The 20,801-nt window shown below is 39.2% G+C and overlaps 1 protein-coding gene across 11 annotated transcripts in view; it reads left to right on the top strand.

The window, feature by feature from the left end:
- AP2B1 (adaptor related protein complex 2 subunit beta 1) overlaps positions 1-20,801 on the top strand; it is a 151,478-nt gene that overhangs the window by 21,331 nt on the left and 109,346 nt on the right. For 8 of the 11 annotated variants that reach the window (XM_078373820.1, XM_035300813.3, XM_035300809.3 and 5 more), the window contains 4 exons: positions 5,354-5,413; positions 9,845-9,950; positions 17,334-17,469; positions 20,319-20,564. In XM_078373820.1, the coding sequence (XP_078229946.1) occupies positions 5,377-5,413; positions 9,845-9,950; positions 17,334-17,469; positions 20,319-20,564 (525 nt within the window). In that variant the 5' untranslated portion in view covers positions 5,354-5,376. Of the gene's footprint in view, positions 1-5,353; positions 5,414-6,186; positions 6,304-9,844; positions 9,951-17,333; positions 17,470-20,318; positions 20,565-20,801 lie in introns of all 11 variants that reach the window. The other 3 variants (XM_078373818.1, XM_078373819.1, XM_054256117.2) reach the window with 1 other exon arrangement.

The following is a 20,801-nucleotide window of genomic DNA, read 5'->3' as shown; positions in this document are numbered from 1 at the left end:
TACAAATTAATTTAACTTCCCAAAGAGCCATTTGAATTAAGACAATATTAATTTTTTTCTGACCTTATTCTACCAAAGGTATTAATCTCATTTTGCTGCTCTCTTTTGGGAAACTGGAGATAGGTACAGGAGAGGAGGGACTTTCACAATCTATATTTGGTAGAAACTAGGTTATGTTAAATCTGGATATATAATCCTGTGCAGGGAGGCCTTTTCCGAAATGCAGTGACATCACACTCTGGTCAGGGCAAGTAAGAGTGATTATGTGCTTTGACTCTGACAGCTTTGTTGTTTAACAGTGTCCTTAGGCCATACCATAAATCCTCAGAAAAGCCAGTGACTTGTCTGGTTTGATCTGGTAGAAAGGTAGTGTGAGTTCAAATTCCATCATGGCTTTGCTTATTTCTCTGGCTCTCCTGAAGGAACATTTTTCCCCCCATAGAAGCAGTTCGATTTTTGAGGCACTTCAGCAAATACTTGCTTTTTTTTTCTCAAGCTCTATTTTGTATACTTTTTCTGTAACTTCTAATGCAGACATCAGTTTTTGCTATTCTATGTTTTGGAAACTCTGGCTATGCCCATATCTAGCATGTGATTTTTTTTAGGTGAAATTCACATACCATAAAATTAACCACATTAAGGTGAACAGTTCAGTGACATTTAGTACATTGACAGTGTTGTGCAACAATCACATCTTCTGATTTGTTTTTATTTAGACTATTTTTATTTTTCTTGGAGTTTCTTATCTTTCTTTTTTTTTTTTTTGAAATGGAGTCTCACTCTGTTGCCAGGCTGGAGTGCAGTGGTGCGATTTCAGCTCACTGCAACCTCCGCCTCCCTGGTTCAAGTGATTCTCCTACCTCAGCGTCCTGAGTAGCTGGGACTACAGGCGCAGGCCACCATACCCAGCTAATTTTTGTATTTTTAGTAGAGATGGGGTTTCATCATGTTGGCCAGGATGGTCTCGATGTCTTGACCTTGTGATCCGCCCACCTTGGCCTCGCGAAGTGCTGGGATTATAGGCGTGAGCCACCGCACTTGGCTCTTTTCTTGGAGTTTCTTTTGGTTTAAGGCAAGAACCTACTTGGTACCATGTTTCTCTGCCATATGTATAGGGAATATTTTGTTACTATTTACAATAGTGTTGGTTACAAGAGTGATATCCCTTCTCATTAGAGCAGGGACTCTTAATTTAGAACCTATGTTATGAGCTTCTAAAGATACTTGACCTTTCTCACTTCCCTGAAATTTTATGGGTGGGTGCATTATTTTCTAGTTAAGAACACTTAATGCTCACAGTGAACAGGACAGTAATATATTCCTTGACATTGAAATTGTTAGGGGAGATAATGAAATATGTGAGCTACTGATAAAGGCATGACTTAAGACAGGTTAATTTATTGTTTAATATAATGTAGTGAAAACTCCAGTTAAGAATTTACTTATGCCTGTAATCTCAGCACTTAGGGAGGCTGAGGCGGTGGATCACTTGATGTCAGGCGTTCCAGACCAGCCTGGGTAATAAGGCAAAACCCTATCTCTACTAAAAATAAAAAAATTATCCGGATGTGGTGGTGGGTGCCTGTAGTCCCAGCTACTCTAAAGACTGAGGCAGGAGAATTGCTTGAACCTGAGGAGGCGGAGGTTACAGTAAGCCCAGATTGAGCCATTGCACTGGAGCCTGAGCCACAGTGAGACTTTGTCTGGGGGGAAAAAAGAATTTAATCAGCTGGGCTCAATGGCTCACGGCTGTAATCCCAACATGTAGTCCCACCTATTCGGTAGGCTGTGGTGGGGGGATCACTCCTAGGCCCAGGAGACAGACATTGCTGTGAGTGCCAGCTGGGACTACTGGCATGTGCCACCATACCCAGCCAATTTTTATATTTTTATTAGAGATGGGGTTTCACCATGTTGCCCAAGCAACATTAGTTTAAACTTCTGAGCTCAAGCGATCTGCCCACCTCAGCCTCCCAAAGTGTTGGGATTACAGGCGTGAGCCATCTTGCCTAGCCAAAAAAAATTTAATCCGTGTGCATATATGAGCTTTTTCAAATAAATTGTGTGAAGAATTTTAAGGAGGTTTTAAAATCTTAAACAAGTTTTAAAGGACTTAGAATGGCATAGTAAACATCCTAGACAGATTGTAATGGATTTGAGCTATAGCCCTTCTTTGAGGCTCAAGTAATCATTTCTGTATACTGGTTTTTCTGTTTGTATATATAAATTCATAGATAACTTCCGATTTATTCCAGGTCTTTTATGTGAAGGATTTCTTTCTTCATTTGCCTATTTCACATTTAGTTTACATTATGAATGGATTAAATGATTATAACGTTCTTTGTATTTTTGCTAGAAAGGCATTGTAAAAACTGCATAAGACAAGCCTCTTACAGATTATTTTTTAATTATAACAAACAATAAAGGAGAAATTTCTATATTCTGTAATGATATTTGTGAGTCCTAGCTCACTTCTTTTAATAAGACAATTCTGCAAAATTCTGGTAAAATCTAAAGAACTGTTAGGATCAAGACTATAAATAGTAATTAGCTGTTGGAAAGATAGCAATTGAGTCTAATTTCTGTTAAACTGTACAAGTAGCACATTTTAGAGATCAGATCGAACCAGACAATTTTTTATCTCGCTCCTTTTCCTTTTCTTTAATTACATTGATTTGTTTGGTGCTTAGGTCTGTTCTCCCAGATTCATATTTACTATTGTTTACCAAATATATCATGTCATATTGACCTGATAATATGAGCAGATGCCAGGATGTCTTGTCCTAAAATTGGTAATAAGTGTTATTAGTGATGGTGGTAAGAAAGAAGATACTCATTTTTGAGTATAGTGGAATATTATTTAAATATATATATATATTCCCCTTGATACAATGTCTCACTCTATCATTGAGGCTAGAGTGCAGTGGTGAGATCATAGCTCACTGTAGCCTTGACCTCTTAGGCTCAAGCGATCCTCCCACCTCAGCCTCTCAAGTAGTTGGGACTACAGGTGCATGCCACCACGCCTGGCTAATTCTTGTATTTTTAGTAGAGGCAGGGTTTTACCATGTTGCCCACCTGGTCTCAAACTTCCGGGCTCAAGCAGTTCACCTGCCTTGGCTTCCCAAAGTGTTGGGATTGCAGGCATGAGCCACTACACGTAGCCCAATTTCTTAATTAATTTATTTATTTTTGAGATGGAGTTTTGCTCTGTTGCCAAGTCTGGAGTACAGTGGTGGTATCTTGGCTCACTGCAGCTTCTGCCTCCCAGGTCCAAGTGATTCTCCTGCTTCAGCCTCCTGAATAGCTGGGATTACAGGCACGTGCCAGCTGAGTTTTGTATTTTTAGCAGAGACAGGGTTTCTCCATGTTGGCCAGGCTGGTCTTGAACTCCTGACCTCAAGTGATCCACTTGCCTTGACCTCCCAGACTGCTGGGATTACAGGCATGAGCTACTGTGCCCAGTCCCAAATTTTAATACATTTAAAGAAGTCAGGTGCATTGGACAAAGTCTTAGAGTTTCTCAAATCAGAAAAAGTGGTCTTATTATTTAATAAAAATATGACCAGGCTGTGCCATTTTTGTTTTATTAGTGGAGCCATTTGTCATCTGGATTAATTCTCCTGGAAATTGGATAGAAGAATTAAGGTTGAGGCTGAGATCCACATTGTTTTAAGTTTCAACACCAGTTTGATTCCCGTGTCTGAACAGATGTCTCAGTCTTTTGCCTTGTTTTTAACTATAAACTGACATTATTTGGGAATAGCTAAATCTGGATTGTTGGAAGTAAGAAAGCCACATTAAAAAAAAATCTGGTGAGGCGCAGTGGCTCACACCTGTAATCCCAGCACTTTGGGAGGCCGAGGCGGGAGGATCACGAGGTCAGGAGATCAAGGCCATCCTGACTAACACAATGAAACCCCATCTCTACTAAAAGTACAAATAATTAGCTGGGTGTGGTGGCACACGCTTGTAGTTCCAGCTACTCAGGAGACTGAGGCAGGAGAATCACTTGAAACCCGGAGGCGGAGGTTGCAGTGAGCTGAGATCACGCCATTGCACTCCAGCCTAGGCAACAGAGAGACTCCATCTCAAAAAAAAAAAAAAAAAAAAATCAAAAATATAGTTCAATACAATGAATAAGATCTAGTATTTGATAGCACAAAAGGTGGCTACAGCAACAATTTACTGTACATTTAAAAATAAAGAGAATATAAATGAATTGTTTATAACACTAAGAAAGGATAAATGCTTGAGATGATGGATACCCCACTTACCCTAATGTAATTATTATGCATTGTCTGTTATCAGAGTATCTCGTGCACGCCATAAATATATGCACCTACTACATATCCACACAACTAGAAATTTTTAAAAATTCCGTACGTAAGTCATGGTTTGCCTCTCTAGATGTTTGTTGTGAAAGAATATTGTCCTACTAATTGAAATTTTTTTCTGAAAGAAATTCTTTTTATTGAAATTTGCATGTATTTGAGTAGATTGGCAACATTATTTTTTCATTTAACCTGACTGCTTCAGAATACATGCTTTGAAGTGATTCTAGCTTGAGGCAAGAAGTTACCAGATATTCCTGAATGGAAAGTAATTGAAGATAGATTTTTAAAAGGTCCAGCTTTAGCTTTTGAAAGCTTTGAGGAGTTACTGTGGATAAAATAACAAAGCCATAATAGGTTCATATTATTACTCAATTACACTTGGCCTTTAGATTTAGATTAGCAACTTGAGGAATTACAGCTCCGTCACCCAGGCTGGAGCGAAGTGGTATGATCTCGGCTCACTGCAACCTCCACCTCCCGAGTTCAAGCAATTCTCCTGCCTCAGCTTCCCAAGTAGCTGGGATTACAGCCATCCACCACCACGCCCAGCTAATTTTTGTATTTTTAGGAGAGACGGGGTTTCACCATGTTGGCCAGGCTGGTCTCAAACTCCTGACCTCGTGATCCATGCACCTTGGTCTCCCAAAGTGCTGGGATTACAGGCATGAGCCACTGCACCAGGTCACATTCTTGATTTTCTCTGCATTCCTTGAATCATCGATGGTGGTGGTAAAGGAAGAAGATACATTTTTAGAAATTATTATTATTTTTTTAATAGAGACAGGGTTTCTCCATGTTAGTCAGGCTGGTCTTGAACTCCCAACCTCAGGTGATCCGCCCGCCTCGGGCTCCCAAAGTGCGGGGATTACTGGCGTGAGCCACTGCGCCCGGCCACATTTTTAGAAGTTCTCAAAAGTGTTTCTAAAATTAATTATATGTTCTTAAAATTAATTGGATGCCTTGTTGGATGGATGTCTATAACCTGAATGATGGAATTCTTTTCTCTTGCTATATAGGTGCACATTAAAGATCCAAAGTCATGACTGACTCCAAGTATTTCACAACCAATAAAAAAGGTAAGTATGAGATCTAATCAAATCTTTGAAATTTTTGAAAAGTTGTAGTTTAAGATTGTCCCAAGCAGAATGTTCCTGACCTCTTCTTTCAGACATACGTGTAGTAGACAATCTCATTGGACATCTACTACTTCTGCAGATAAATGTATTCAAGCAAGTTATTAAAGAATAGATTTTAAAAGATAGGGCTGTGATGTACATTATTTTGACTTGAACGTTCTGTTTAGTGAAAGAGAGTCTGCTGTTTGAAATCAATATTGAATTAGCTGGGCATGGTGGCGCGTGCCTGTAATTTCAGCTACTCAGGAGGCTGAGTCAGGAGAATTGCCTGAACCCAGGAGGCGGAGGTTGCGGTGAGCTGAGATTGCGCCATTGCACTCCAGCCTGGGTAACAAGAGTGAAACTCCATCTCAAAAACATAAAAAAATAAAAAAGAAATCAATATTGATCCGTTGAAGATTGGTTAAGTCTGAGGAGGACAAAAGAAGCAGCACACGTTTCCTCTTTTGTAAAATAACTTTTACTTGGAAATAACATTTTATAACAAAGAATATAATTAAAGCAATACAGATATGTATATAAAAAATAAAAATGAAAGTTCTCCCTTCCTGTTCCTATTCCCAAGGGAACTCAGTGTATATCCTCCAGTCTTTTTCTATGCGTACAAGTGCATATATTAATACATATAATTAAAACAAATTTTATCTTTAATGGAAAAAGTACTCTTGCAAAACAATGCATACAAATGTGTTATTTTCTTTTTTTGTTTTGAGGCTGAGTCTTGCTGTGTCACCCAGGCTGGAGTGTAATGGTGCTATCTCACTGCAACCTCCACCTCCTGGGTTTAAACGATTCTCCTGCCTCAGTCTCTGGAGTAGCTGGATTTACAGGTGCCCACTACCATGCTCGGCTAATTTTTCTGTTTTTTAATAGATACAGGGTTTCGCTATCTCTGATGTTTTGATAACAGACAATGCATTAAGATTGGTCAGGCTGATCTCAAACTCCTGATCACTCAGGTGATCCATCCACCTTGGCCTTCCAAAGTGCTGGGATTACAGGTGTGAGCCACTGCACTGAAACGTATTATTTTCATATCCCTCTATATACATCTACTCTGTTCTTCATCTAGATGTATATTTAAAACAGGCAACCTTTAGAGCCATCAGTGATTTTTTTTAGGTCATAGACTGAATTACTTGAGGGGCTTTGAACTTACTAGCCTCATCATCTTTGTTATCAGTAATATACTGCTTGTTTATATGTATGAGTTTGGGCCTAGGAACAAAGGATCCTTCTTGAGAACATCCAACCTTTCATCTTTTATAAAATCGTTCCTAAATAGATCATTTCTAGAAGTGTGGAGGGTCTTCTCATCAAAAACACACCATTTAGCGCATCTCAGCTTATTGTGCCTGTAGCTTAGCTTGCTTTATTTGTTGCTTAGGATCAGAATTCTGTACTTTTGTATTCAGCAATCCTTATATTTACCAAAGTATTCTGGACATGTCACCAACTACCATTCTTCTTTTTTTCTTGTTTGCTAACAGTTTGGCTTTCTTCTCAAATGTACCTTTTCTCTTCTCCAATGGCTGAAATATGGCATCTTCTCTGTCCCAGAATTTCTCTATCTTGTTTCTCTTGAAATGGTTACTGGCCTGATTGTCTCCAGGTTTAGTCGAGTTTGGTCTTGAAGAACAATCTGTAGAGTCCTTTTACTTTCATTTCTGTATTCCATTCATTTATTCAGCAAATATTTGTTGTGTGTCTCCTAAGCACAAGTCATATTTTCTTTTTTTTTTTTGAGACGGAGTTTCGCTCTTGTTACCCAGGCTGGAGTGCAATGGCGCGATCTTGGATCACCGTAACCTCCGCCTCCTGGGTTCAGGCAATTCTCCTGCTTCAGCCTCCCGAGTAGCTGGGATTACAGGCACAGGCCACCACGCCCAGCTAATTTTTTGTTTTTTTTTTAGTAGAGACGGGGTTTCACCATGTTGACCAGGATGGTCTCGATCTCTTGACCTTGTGATCCACCCACCTCGGCCTCCCAAAGTGCTGGGATTATAGGTGTGAGCTACCGCTCCCGGCCATATTTTCTTAATACCTTAACATTGATGGAATTTCTGATGAAATATTCTAATTTCCTCTAAATCAGAGTAAGTGCAAAGGATGCCTAGTACCTAGATCTTGGTTTCTAAATACCATTTCCCACTAAAAGGAAAAAAAAATTAAAAAATTAACCCGGTATGGTGGTGCATACCTGTAGTCCCAGCTATTTTGGAGGCTGAGGTGGGAGGATCACTTGAGCCTAGGAGGTCAAGGCTGCAGTGAGCTGTGCTTATACCACTGCACTGCAGCCTCAGCAACAGAGAGACCCTATTTCAAAAAAAAAAAAATTTGAAAAGAAAGCTCCCCAGATTATTTTAGTTTGTAGCCATGATTGAAAACCAATGCTAGCTGCTAACAGTGCTTGGTAGGTTTGATTGGGGGGAGAAAGAGGGAAAAAAGATAGGAATTTAATGAAGTTGTAGAATATATGACTTTGCCTCTATGAGTACCCCTCTTTGGTCCTACGCAATTTTTTCCTCATTTTTATTACCTACATCTCATAAAAGCCATTAGCCACTTGTCATTCATTCCCAGCTTTTCCTGATTTTCTTTTGGAAATAGGTTTATTTCTTCTTTCTTCTGTTAACATTTTGTGTGCTTTGATGAAAAACATGTCTATAATGATAGGAAGGAATATAATTAAAATTAAATAGTTAAAATTTTAAAACTCTCCTAACTCTTCCAACCCTCAAAAGGGTCCTGGTGACATTTTTTTAATTCAGGCATTTGTAAAAGTTTGAGACTCCAGATTGAATCACTGCTGATAAATATCATACATAAAAAATGGATAGACTGTGTTCCCTGTGCTTCCTGCAACACCCACCAGAACTGCCAGTGAAATATATTCTTTAAATTTGTGCTGTTGGAATTGGAATAATTTCGGTTACATCCTGCTTTGAATCTACAACACCTGCTGCTATTCACAATTCGGACTTTCTGAAACGCAGCTATTTGTCCTTTACTGTTCCCGGAAGTGAATGAGAGGAACTCTAAGAGCTGGATTTGGCAGCATGAGACATGATAAAGAGTCCTATGAAGGTGAAGAATGACTCTTTAAAGGGCCCAGCTCTTCTGGATGTGCCAGTTTTGTAGCTGTTGATAAAATAACAATTTTGGAACAACTTTTTTAACCTTATTGTCCATGGATATTGAAACAAAAGTGTTCTACTTCTGTTTCTTATTAATTTCTTCCTTTCCACATAGTGATTTCATGCAAATCATGTAGTGTCTGTCCCCACTGTTTCTACGCTGCTGAATGAGATCTGGTTGAAAGGAACAGCAGGAGCAAGTCTTGAAGGTAGAGGATAGTCTTTGAAGCAATATGGTAGATGAGCTGGAGGGTATAGATGGAAAGTTGAGGTGTGAGTAGTCAACCTCTTTTTCATGGGCTTAGTGATTTTTTTCCTTTCCTTTTAAACAATGTTAGGGTTGTTACTTTCTTTTTTATTTTGGTTCCAGCATCTTGAAGATAGGTGAGTCTGGAGACCAGGCCTTAAAATAGTGGTTACAGTCCCTGGCATTTTACAATGTGGAGCCTAAGCAGTCATTCAAGATTGTACCTTTAGAAATGACTCCCTTGTGTACCATTCTTGGTTTCAAGATTATTCTTTTTAGATTGATTGAATAGGAAGGGCCTTAAAGTCCATTAATTTATTAAAGTACTGATTAAAATAGTGATTCTCAACATTGGCTGTGCGTTATAGTCACTTAGGGGAGCTCTTAAAGATTATGAGTTTTCCTTGACATGCTGATTTATTTGGTCCAGAGTGCAGCTGTACTTTGTATTTCTCAGGTAATATTAATGTGTGGTCAGGGTTGAGGACCTTTGAATTCAAGAGTCAGGAGACATAGTGCTAAGCTCAACTTCGTCACTCACTGTGTGAACTTTAAGCCTCATTTCTTAATCTGTAAAGCTGAGCATGGATAAATGAGATAATATGTGCCTGCTCCCTACCTACATTTATGTTCTTCTGCAGACTTTTAACATTCTGATAGAAGATCATCCTTCAGATACTGTTCTTTCTCCACTGTAGCTAGATATAATAAGCTTTGCTTTTTTCCCCACTCCTGTGGTTCTTAAGGATCTGGATTGTATCTTTCTCTCTGACCATAATTTAAAAGGTTTTTAAAACTTACTGATGGTTTCTTTATCAGTGAGTCAAGTAATAATCTAGGGCTTTGAATTTTACATATTCTGTAATTTTAAAATAATCTTATTTCAGTTGCTGCCCTGCTATCCTGGTATTAGTTATTACAAAGTACAGTATTTTGCTCTAGATCTGTGGTCCTGGGACTTCACCAGTTTGTTCTCATCTCTTGCAGGAGAAATATTTGAACTAAAAGCTGAACTCAACAATGAAAAGAAAGAAAAGAGAAAGGAGGCTGTGAAGAAAGTGATTGCTGCTATGACTGTGGGGAAGGATGTTAGGTAAGGGTAATCACCCTTGCCATTGGTCACTTGAGAGATCCATACCCCATCTTATGGCCTTTACTGCTTTTTCTTTAAAACTATTATAATCTAAGAATGGGTTTGTCCCACGAAAAAGATCATCAGGAAGTGCAGTTGCTTTTGTATTGACGCTCTACTTAAGTGGTGTTTTTTGTTTTGGGGTGTGTGTGGGGGGGGGTGTTTTAGAACAGTGAAACGAGTTTGATTTGGTCATAACACCTCCTGAGAGCTGGCACAGTTACAAATCTTTTGGCTGAGGTTGTTTTAGAAGATGATAAAAATAAGGCCGGGAATGGTGGCTCTCACCTGTAATCACAGCACTTTGGGAGGTTGAGGCGGGTGGATCACTTAAGGTCAGGAGTTTGAGATCTGCCTGGCCAACATGGTGAAACCCCGTCTCAAAAAAAAAAAAAGATAAAAATATACTGAGAGGCATAAGTTCACATGTTCTTTATTTGGCTCAAGTCACTGCCCTCAACTTTACAACTCTACATTCAGTTGCTGAATTCAAAATGAAAATCAATATTAACAAAGTCCATTTAGTCTTATTTTTTCTGTAATTAAGACCATTTGGAAATAAGTAAGGATTATATGCAGGCCCCCGAGGATTATTCTAAGACCCTTTCAGGGGGTCCGTGAGATGTTACTTGCCTTTTTCACTATTTTGATGTTTACACTGATGGTGCAAAGCAGTAGTGGGTAAAACCACTGGTACCACAGCATGAATCAAGGCAGTGGCGCCAACCATAGTGGTAGTCATTGTATTCCTCACCACCATGTGCTAAAAGAGAGCAGTTTCACTTAGTCCTCCATGAGCAGTAAAAATTTGTTTTATTAAAACTTGAAACTTTTTAATATTCTGTATAATGAAATAGGAATTACCCATAAAGCTCTTCTGCTGCATAGCAGTGTGATGGTCTACATGAGAAAAAGCCCTTGTGCAGTTGTTTGAATTGCAAACACCATTTTTATGTGAAAGAATGATTGACAAACTGTATTTAATCAGACTTTGGTATTTGGGAGATATTTTATCAAAAATGAACAAAGTGATCCTGTCACTTTAAGGGAAAAACATTGACAGTAAATACAGTTCAGGTTTTAAAGTAGAAATTGGAATTTTGGAAAACTATCTCCCATCAAAGGCTTGACGGCTTCCTAATGCTTAAAGACTTTTCTGGGGAGATTAGGGAGAAGTTAATTATTGCAATTGTTTGCTGTTTTATAATGAAATGTGTCAGCATCGCTCAGTGAATCAATGTTTTTCCAAATGACCAGAGCATATGTATATCACAAAATTATGTATGGATAAAAGATCTATTCAAAATACCATGTAGGCCAGGCGCAGTGGCTTATGCTTGTAATCTCAGTACTTTGGGAGGCCGAGGCAGGCAGATCACCTGACCAGACTGGCTGACATGGTGAAACTCTGTGTCTACTAAAAAAGATAAAAAAAAAAAAAAATAGCTGGGCACGGTAGCATGTGCCTGTAATTTTGGCTACTCCGGAGGCCGAGGCAGTAGAATCACTTGAACCCAGGAGGCAGAGGTTGTAGTGAGCTGGGATTGCACCACTGCACTCCAACCTGTGCAACAGAGTAAGACTCTGTCTCAAAAACAGACAGACAAAATGCAATGTAAATGTGTGGATTTTAATACAACCAAGTACAAAAAATTTATTGGTAAGGTTTCAGATTCTACATTGCAACTAACTTTTAAGAAACTGCATTTTTTAGACTCAGAAAGAGGAAAACCACCATTTGTCTAGATTGATTGGTTGATTGATTTGAGACACATCTCATTCTGTCATCCAGGCTGGAGTACAGTGGCGCGATCTTGGCTCATTGCAACTTCTGCCTCCTAAGCTCAAACGATTCTCCTGCCTCAGCCTGCCAAGTAGCTGGGATTACAGGTGTGTGCCACTACCACCTGGCTAATTTTTTTGTATTTTTAGGAGGGACAGGGTTTCACCATGTTAGGCAGGCTGGTCTTGAACTTCTGACTTCAAATGATCCAGGCTTGGTCTTCCAAAAGTGCTGGGATTACAGGTGTGAGCCACTGTGCCCAGCCTGTCTAGTTTTGTGTAGCATCAAGAATACCTAGTTATAACCAAAAAAAAGAAAATAAGGACTATATAGTTATATGAAAAACTATTAGAATAATATTTCCTTTTCCAAGTTATAGGCATGTATAAAGCTGGATTTTCTATTTATGTTTCAAAAACAACATTTTACAAAAGGTTGAATGCAGGAACATATGATTGTCCAGCTGTTTTTGTTTAAACTAGATATTAAAGAGAGTTGCAAAAAAAAAAAAAAAGGCAATGTTATCTTATTAATTTAAAAACAGTAAATTTTACTTTAAAAATGTTATAAAATGGGTTTCTTCTTTTTTAAATGGATTAATTTTTTAAAAATTTCTCAGTTTTAATTCCTGACCTGGTAAAATATCAGTAGGTATATAATCTACATGAACAAAAGCTCTCTGGGATCTCAGTAATTTTTAAGAGTATAAAGGGATCCTGAGACCAAAAAGGTGAGTGCTGCTTCCCTAACCAGACAGGAAGTGCAGATAGAAATGGTGGCATGGGAAATGACTCTGTCTTCCCGTGCTCCAGGTGCTGCTGTTCTAAAACGAATTTCTGTTATTTTTGTTTTGTTTGTTTAGCTCATAAAACACATTTGGTTTTAAAATTGCTGTTCTGTGACTAAGGGATTGGCAAACGTTTTTATAAAGGACAAAATAGTAAGTACATCAGGCTGGCATAGTAAGTACTCTTTGCTTAAGCAGGCAAAGGGGCAAAATTGAGTTTATTAGGTAGCTACTTACATAATAAGAGAGAAGACCAATTTCCATAAATTTTTTATTGATGAAATTCAAAATATAATAATAGTTAAGTATAATGTTTTGTACCACAGGTCTACTATTAAAAAGAATGGGATTCTTTTTGGGGATTATAACATTTTGCTTAATTAGCATTCATAGGATTTTTCATCATCAGATTTGTTTTATTTATTTATTGTTTTGAGATGGAGTCTCTCTCTGTTGCCCAGGCTGGAGTGCAGTGGCACAATCTCGGCTCACTGCAGCCTCTGCCTCCTGGGTTCAAGCGATTCTCATGCCTCAGCCTCCTGGGTAGCTGGTACTATATAGCCTGCCATCACGCCTGCTGACTGTCTGCCTTGGTCTCCCAAAGTGTTAGGATTACAGGCATGAGCCGCCATGCCTGGTCGAGATTCTTATAGATGAACATTTAGTTCATCTATACAAACCACTTTTAGCTCATGGATTGTACAAAGTTCAGCATTGGGCCGGATTTAGCACACAGGCATTAGTTGTCTATCTGTAATCTATCTAGTCACTGAAGGGCTGTTTTTGCCAGAAAATAAATCTGGATTGAAAACATCAGTACAAACAGTTGGTAAAAATTGTCATACCCCTTTACAGGGGCTGTTGTGGTTTTGCCAAGCTTATTTCTGTCTGTATCCTACAGAAAAGTTAAAACTCTTGATTTTTTTTTTCTGTATGCTTGCTGTTGCTGATAATTTATTACATACCTAGCATTATACCACTTATCATTGTTCAAACAAAAGGCTAGTGGATGTCTGTTTGCCTTCATGACGTTTAACTGTCTAGTTGATGAAACCCAAAACTTGAAAAATTAGGGAAAAATAAAATATAGTTACATAATCAGGCACTAAAGTTTATATTTTAAAAGCAATATGACTTCTACCAAAGAGAGATCCGAGTTAACAGGAATAGTTGAAGAACCTTTCTTGGAGATGAAATATGAGCTGTGCCTAGAAAAATAGTGCAAAGAAACAGAATGGAGATTAGCTATTTGTAGGTTGTCATATTTCAGCCTTCCCTGCAAGTAACCTCAAGTGCAGCACTGCCCAGTAGAAATACAGTGTGAACCACCTGTAATGTTAAATTTTCTAGTAGCCATTTTGAAAAAGTGAAAAGAAACAGATGAATTAATTTTAGTAACATATTTTATTTGACCTAATATATCTAAACTATCCTGTCAGCATATAATCAACATTAAAATTATTAATGAGATATTTTACATATTTTTCATACTAAGTCTTCAAAACCAGTGTGTGTTTTACATTTGCATCACATCTCACACTCGCCACATTGTGTCTAGTAGCCATATGTGACTAGTGGCTACCATGTTGGAAAGTTCAGGTTTCTAGTTTATAGGTTGGCACTTAACACTTTTTACTTCTTGCTTGATCTTTGGCTATTAAGTCTTCTTGACCTTGTGTAGATTGTTAGAATTAAACTATTTAGGATCTTAAATTTATTATTGGTTAATGTTTCACATTTATTTACTAGTTATGGTTGTTTTGTGTATGAGCTAGTCTAGGAAATAGAAAACACATTTTTGGAGAGTTTCTTAGTATTTACTAAATATCTACATGTGCATGAAGCAACAGTACGTACCATGCATACAAGTTAAACAAATAGTTTGCCTTTTAGGATGAAAGTTACTGGTTCACTGGAGATATGGTGGAGTCCTTAACTTCAGTCCAGCTTCCTTTTTGTGAATAATTTCTTCTTCTGTAGTGTACATAGGATGTATACAATATGACCAGCTATTTCATTCCCTTTTTTTCCCCTTACTTTTCTTGTGGAAATATACCAACATTTCTTTTTTCTTTCTTCTATGCTAGTAGCCAGATGTTTGACAGTATTAAAAATTTATAAGGTATTTTGATAAAGCATTGTGGGGAAGATTAATTGCTGACTTCCCATAAAGTTGTAGTTATTCTGTATTTTTAAAATACAGCTTACACTTTAGAATCTGACAAGCTCAACCCTTCCAAGCTAATGGTTGGTGCTCCTTTAAATTTATTTCCTGTGGCTTATAGGAAGATGGTAAATCATGAAATTACTAGAACTAAGAAAGGTATAAACTCCTTTTATATTTGGTTACTCTCAAATTTTCATTTGTCTGAATATGTAATCTTAAAAAAATAATTTCACTAGAAGGGAATCAGGACATTCTAGAGAATGACTGATTCTAGGTCTGGGATTAGAAGTGTACAAAATGAGCCTGGATGGAACATCTTGTCATAAAGGAAAATATAGAAAATACCAGATCATATCACAAGGATTCAGGAACTAAGTTCCCAATAGTCAAGAATGGAAGAATATGAATATTAAAAAGTATAACTGTAGACCGGGCATGGTGGCTCACACCTGTAATCCCAGCATTTTGGGAAGCCAAGGTGGGCGACCATCCTGGCCGACATGGTGAAACCCCATCCTTACTAATAATACAAAAATTAGCAGTATGTGATGGTGCGGCTGTAATCCCAGCTACTTCAGAGGCTGAGGCAGGAGAATTTCTTGAACCCAGGAGGTGGAGGTTGCAGTGAGCCGAGATCACATTACTGCACTCCAGCCTGGGTGACAGAGTAAGACTGTCTCCAAAAAACAAAAACAAAAACAAAAAAGTGTAACTGTAGTGCTTTGAAACTGTAGATTGATTGATATGAAGAATTATTGTTCCTTTTGCCCTGTTGCACTCCTGAAAGCAAGATGATTCACCAGCAGCTCTACTGGAGTCACCTGTGAAAAGTCAGCCAGGGTTCTTGCTTTTGTCGTGTCTGCTGAAACTGGACACAGTCTTATCTGGAAAGTCAACCTCGATATATGCCACCAGTATTTCCATCAGTATGTGAAGGATATAGATTTCATTAAGTTGGACTAAGTGATCTTCCATGAATGGATTATCTAAGACACCCACCTAATGAGAGAAACCATGTTACCTTTTTGTACATAAATGTTTTTTAAAAAATATTATTGTTATTTCTTTTCTTTTTTTTTTGAGATGGGACCTTGCTCTCTGTTCCTTAGGCTGGAGTGCAGTGGCATTATCACAGCTCACTGCAGCCTCGGCATCCTAGGCTCAAGTGATGCTCCCACCTGAGCTTCCTGAGTAGCTGAGACCACAGGTGCACACCACCATGTCTTGGCTGATTTTTAAAACTATTTATAGAGATGATGTCTCACTATGTTGCCCAGGCTGGTCTCAAACTTTTAGGCTCAAGCAGTTCTCTCACCATGGCCTCCCAAAGTGCTTGGATTGCAGATGTGAGCCACTGGGCCTAGCCTTTTTTTTTTTTTTTTTTTTAAATGTGATAAAGGTAGTAATTTTATTTAAAAAAAAAAAAGGATACTACTTGGCTGGGCATGGTGGCTCACATGAGTAATCCCAGCACTTTTGGGAGGCCAGGGCGGGCAGATCACCTAGGTCAGGTGTTCAGGACTAGCCTGGCTAACATGGCAAAACCTCGTCTCTACTAAAAATACAAAAATTAGCCAAGCGTGGTGGTCCATGCCTATAATTTCAGCTACTTGGGAGGCTGAGGTTGCTGTGCCACTGCACTCCAGCCTGGGCAACAGAGCAAGACTCTGTCTCAAAAAAGGAAAGAAGATTCTTAAGATATACATTGAAATATTATAGATGAAGCTGGGCACAGTGACTTATGCCTGTAATCCCAGCACTGGGATTAAAATTTTTCATAATAAAAAGCTTTCTCGAAAACTAGAGACCTCGTTGGGAACAACACTACAATTTTTTTTTTTGGATGGGGACAAGGTTTCACTCTGTCATCAAGGCTGGAGTATAGTGATGTGACCAAGGCTCACTAGAGTCTCAGCCTCCTGGGCTCTAGCCATCCAGCTGTTTCAGCCAAAACTACAGGTGTGCACCACCACGCCCAGCTTTTTAAAAAACATTTTTGTAAAGATGGGATCTTGCCATCTTGTTCAGGCTAGTCTTGAACTCCTAGTCTCAAGTGATCCTTACGCTTCAGCCTCCCAAAGTGCTGGGATTACAAGCGATCCTTATGCCTCAGCCTCCCAAAGTGCTGGGATTACAGACAACAGCCACCATGCCTGGCCTACAATTTTTTTTTTTGGGAGACGGAGTTTCACTCTTGTTACCCAGGCTGGAGTGCAATGGCACGATCTCGGCTCACCGCAACCTCTGACTCCTGGGTTCAAGCAATTCTTCTGTCTCAGCCTCCCAAGTAGCTGGGACTACAGGCGCACGCCACCATGCCCAGCTAGTTTTGTATTTTTAGTAGAGACGGGGTTTCACCATGTTGACCAGGATGGTCTCGATCTGTTGACCTTGTGATCCACCCGCCTCAGCCTCCCAAAGTGCTGGGATTATAGGCGTGAGCCACTGTGCCTGGCCCCTACAATTCTTTTAGTAATTAATTTCTGTGACAGTTACCACTGTAAGGACATTTGCATCAAGTCACTCTGTTAGTTAAGGCTATTCATGTTCTGACCAACAGCTTGACACCAACACCTGCTTGCTTACTTTTTTATCCTCTCTTCTCAGCTCTCTCTTTCCAGACGTAGTCAACTGTATGCAGACCGACAATCTGGAACTGAAGAAGCTTGTGTATCTCTACTTGATGAACTATGCCAAGAGTCAGCCAGACATGGCCATTATGGCTGTAAACAGCTTTGTGAAGGTAACTTTTCCCAAGCTCTCAAGAACAGAGTCTGCATTGCAAATAAGTAACCTCTGTTCCGAAGGAAGGACTGTAGGGAAGTGTTGGCAATGACTAGGAATGTTCATGTTTTAAGCATTCTAACCAGGGTGTGTCATCCACGGAAATTCAAACCATGTGATGAGCTTTCTGTTAGTGGGGCTTGGTGCATCCTTGCCAGATGAGTAGAAGAAAACCTGGTGAAACCTCACTGTTTTAGCTGCTGAGGCTGACGAAGGTTGGACATACCATTGTAGTATCAGCAACTGGGGGGAGTTACCTATTTTATCTTTGTAGAAATTATGCTTATGAGTCAGCAGTAGTGGAGACTGCAGGAGTTGCTACTTTGGTTTTCATTTAATAGGTCTTACATCATTTGATTGATGGATTAATTAATTTTTTTTTTTTTTTTTTTTGAGACGGAGTTTTGCTGTTGTTACCTAGACTGGAGTGCAATGGCACGATCTCGGCTCACCGCAACTTCCGCCTCCTGGGTTCAAGCAATTCTCCTGCCTCAGCCTCCCAAGTAGCTGGGACTACAGGCGCGCACCACCATGCCCAGCTAATTTTTGTATTTTTAGTAGAGACGGGGTTTCACCTTGTTGACCAGGACAGTCTCTATCTCTTGACCTCGTGATACACCCGCCTCGGCCTCCCAAAGTGCTGGGATTATAGGCATGAGCCACCACGCCTGGCCAATTAATTTTTTTTTTTTGAGACAGGGTCTTTCTCTGTTGCCGAGGCTGGAGTGCAGTGACGCAATCTCAGCTCACTGCAACCTCCTTCCAAGTTAAAGCAGTTCTCCCTCCTTAGTCTCCCAAGTAGCTGGGATTGCAGGCACTAACCACCAGGCCCAGATAATTTTGTATTTTTAGTAGAGATGGGGTTTCGCCATGTTGTCAGACTGTTATTTTTATTTTTTTTGAGGTGGAGTCTTGCTCCGTTGCCCGGGCTGGAGTGCAATGGCATGGTCATGGCTCACTGCAACCTCTGCCTTCCAGTTTCAAGTGAATCTCCTGTGTCAGCCTCCCAAGTAGCTGGAATTACAGGTGGCCGTCATCACACCCAGCTAATTTTTGTATTTTTAGTAGACACAGAGTTTCACCACGTTGGTCAGGCTGGTCTCGAACTCCTAACCTCAAGTGATCTGCCCACCTTGACCTCCCAAAGTGCTGGGGTTACAGACATGAGCCACTGCTCCCAGCTTGATTAATTTTTTTATGGAAAATTTTAAACATATTCAAGAAGAAGGACTAGTATAATAAATTTCTAAATATTATCTTGTAAATTCAATAGCTACTGACACACAGCTGCTCTTGTTTATAATACTCATACATATTTTCTGACCTCCAAACCCCTCTCCTGCTGGATAATATTAAAGCAAATCCTAAACATAATATATTAAATAGTTTTGTCCTTACATTTTTCAAGATAAGCTCTTTTTTTTTTTTTTTTTTGAGATGGAGTTTCGTTGTTGTTACCCAGACTGGAGTGCAATGGCATGATCTCAGCTCACCTCAACCTCCGCCTCCTGGGTTCAATCAATTCTCCTGCCTCAGCCTCCCAAGTAGCTGGGACGACAGGCACACACCACCATGCCCAGCTAATTTTTGTATTTTTAGCAGAGATGGGGTTTCACCTTGTTGACCAGGATAGTCTCGATCTCTTGACCTCATGATCCACCCGCCTCGGCCTCCCAAAGTGCTGGGATTATAGGCATGAGCCACCGCACCCAGCCGATAAGTTCTTTTATTTAAACATAACCACAGTATCATCATGTCTTTCAAAATGGACAAAAGATTTTTCTTACCATTATTGAATATTCAGTCAAATCTTTCCTTAGATGTAAAGAAAATAATAGTGGGATTGTTCCCATTAATTTTTTTTTAACTAGTTTTTTTTTTCTCTATTTGAAACTTAGCATACATTTAAAAAAATTCAGACATTAAAAAAATTCAGACAGCATTTCTAAAATTAGCTTCTATTTAAAATGTTTTGCACAATAAGCAGTATGCTTTCTTCCTTCTCATGGACTTTTTGTTCTTTTCCTGTGTTTAGCTACATTACAGAGTCAGAACATAGCAGTTTGTTCTCCATGACTGGTGGTTCATAGATGGAATATATCATTGGGAAGAATTTAGTTTACATTTTTTGGAAGTTAGAGTTGTGCATAGATTTATATGGGCTTAAAGACATTTTTTTAATGTAGGGCATTTTAAAAGAGTATTTTTTCTCCATATTCTATTTGTACTATATTTGGAAGCACTTGCTAGTAAAAGAGAACGTAGGTTAGTCAGGAGCTCAGAGGGCCCTCTCTGCTGCTTAACTCCAGGTACTTATTTCAAGCCCAGACCAGCTCTTGTGCTCTCCTTTGTTTTGTTGGTTGTAGGCCCCAGAAATCTAGCTCTCTTTTCTCTCTATTTGATGCTTAGGAACTCAGTGTGGAGTAGGGCACGGTCTTTCCAATTCCTCTTTTTTTTTTTTTTTTCCTATGCCAGAATATAAGCTCAAAAGCTTTTTATGTTTTTAGGGCAGATCCACTAATGGCTGTAGGATGGTACCAACTCCCTAAGCCTCTGCCTAGCACTGGAATGAATCCTACTGAGCCTTTTCTCATTTTGTATATAAAACAGTTAAGTGACTTCCTCACCTAAACTCTTAAATAGGGCAGCTAAGATTTGTACTTAGGAAAGGAATAGCATGGGAGATTAGAGCTCACGTAGAATGTAACTGGAAGCTTAAATTGATGAAGTATTCTTTTGCAGCTTATGCCAACTGTTTACTTTTAGCCACCATGTATACTTAAATTTGTTGGTGATTGTTTTCTGTAGGACTGTGAAGATCCTAATCCTTTGATTCGAGCCTTGGCAGTCAGAACCATGGGGTGCATCCGGGTAGACAAAATTACAGAATATCTCTGTGAGCCCCTCCGCAAGTGCTTGAAGGATGAGGATCCATATGTTCGGAAAACAGCAGCAGTCTGCGTGGCAAAACTCCATGATATCAACGCCCAAATGGTGGAAGATCAGGGATTTCTGGATTCTCTACGGGATCTCATAGCAGATTCAAATCCAATGGTAATAAGCTTCTGCTTTTATAAAGAGAGCAGTATTTAAAATAAGTCCCTTGTTAAAGCATGTTTAATATGAACCTTGTCTTTGGAATATTGGGTTATAGGGCTATGGGAAACATGACTGTGTGTCTCACAGATTGTATATCTCATATCCTAGGTGTTTTTGAGGGGAGAACCAAGTACTAAAATGCAGGGATATTAAAGCAAATCTTTGTAGTGTACCTGTGCTCATATTTGCCCA

The sequence above is a fragment of the Callithrix jacchus genome, chromosome 5, assembly GCF_049354715.1.
Source record: "Callithrix jacchus isolate 240 chromosome 5, calJac240_pri, whole genome shotgun sequence".
Classification (NCBI taxonomy): domain Eukaryota; kingdom Metazoa; phylum Chordata; class Mammalia; order Primates; family Cebidae; genus Callithrix; species Callithrix jacchus.
The sequence above is the reverse complement of the archived record's forward strand: the minus strand, read 5'-3'. Positions and strand labels throughout refer to the sequence as shown.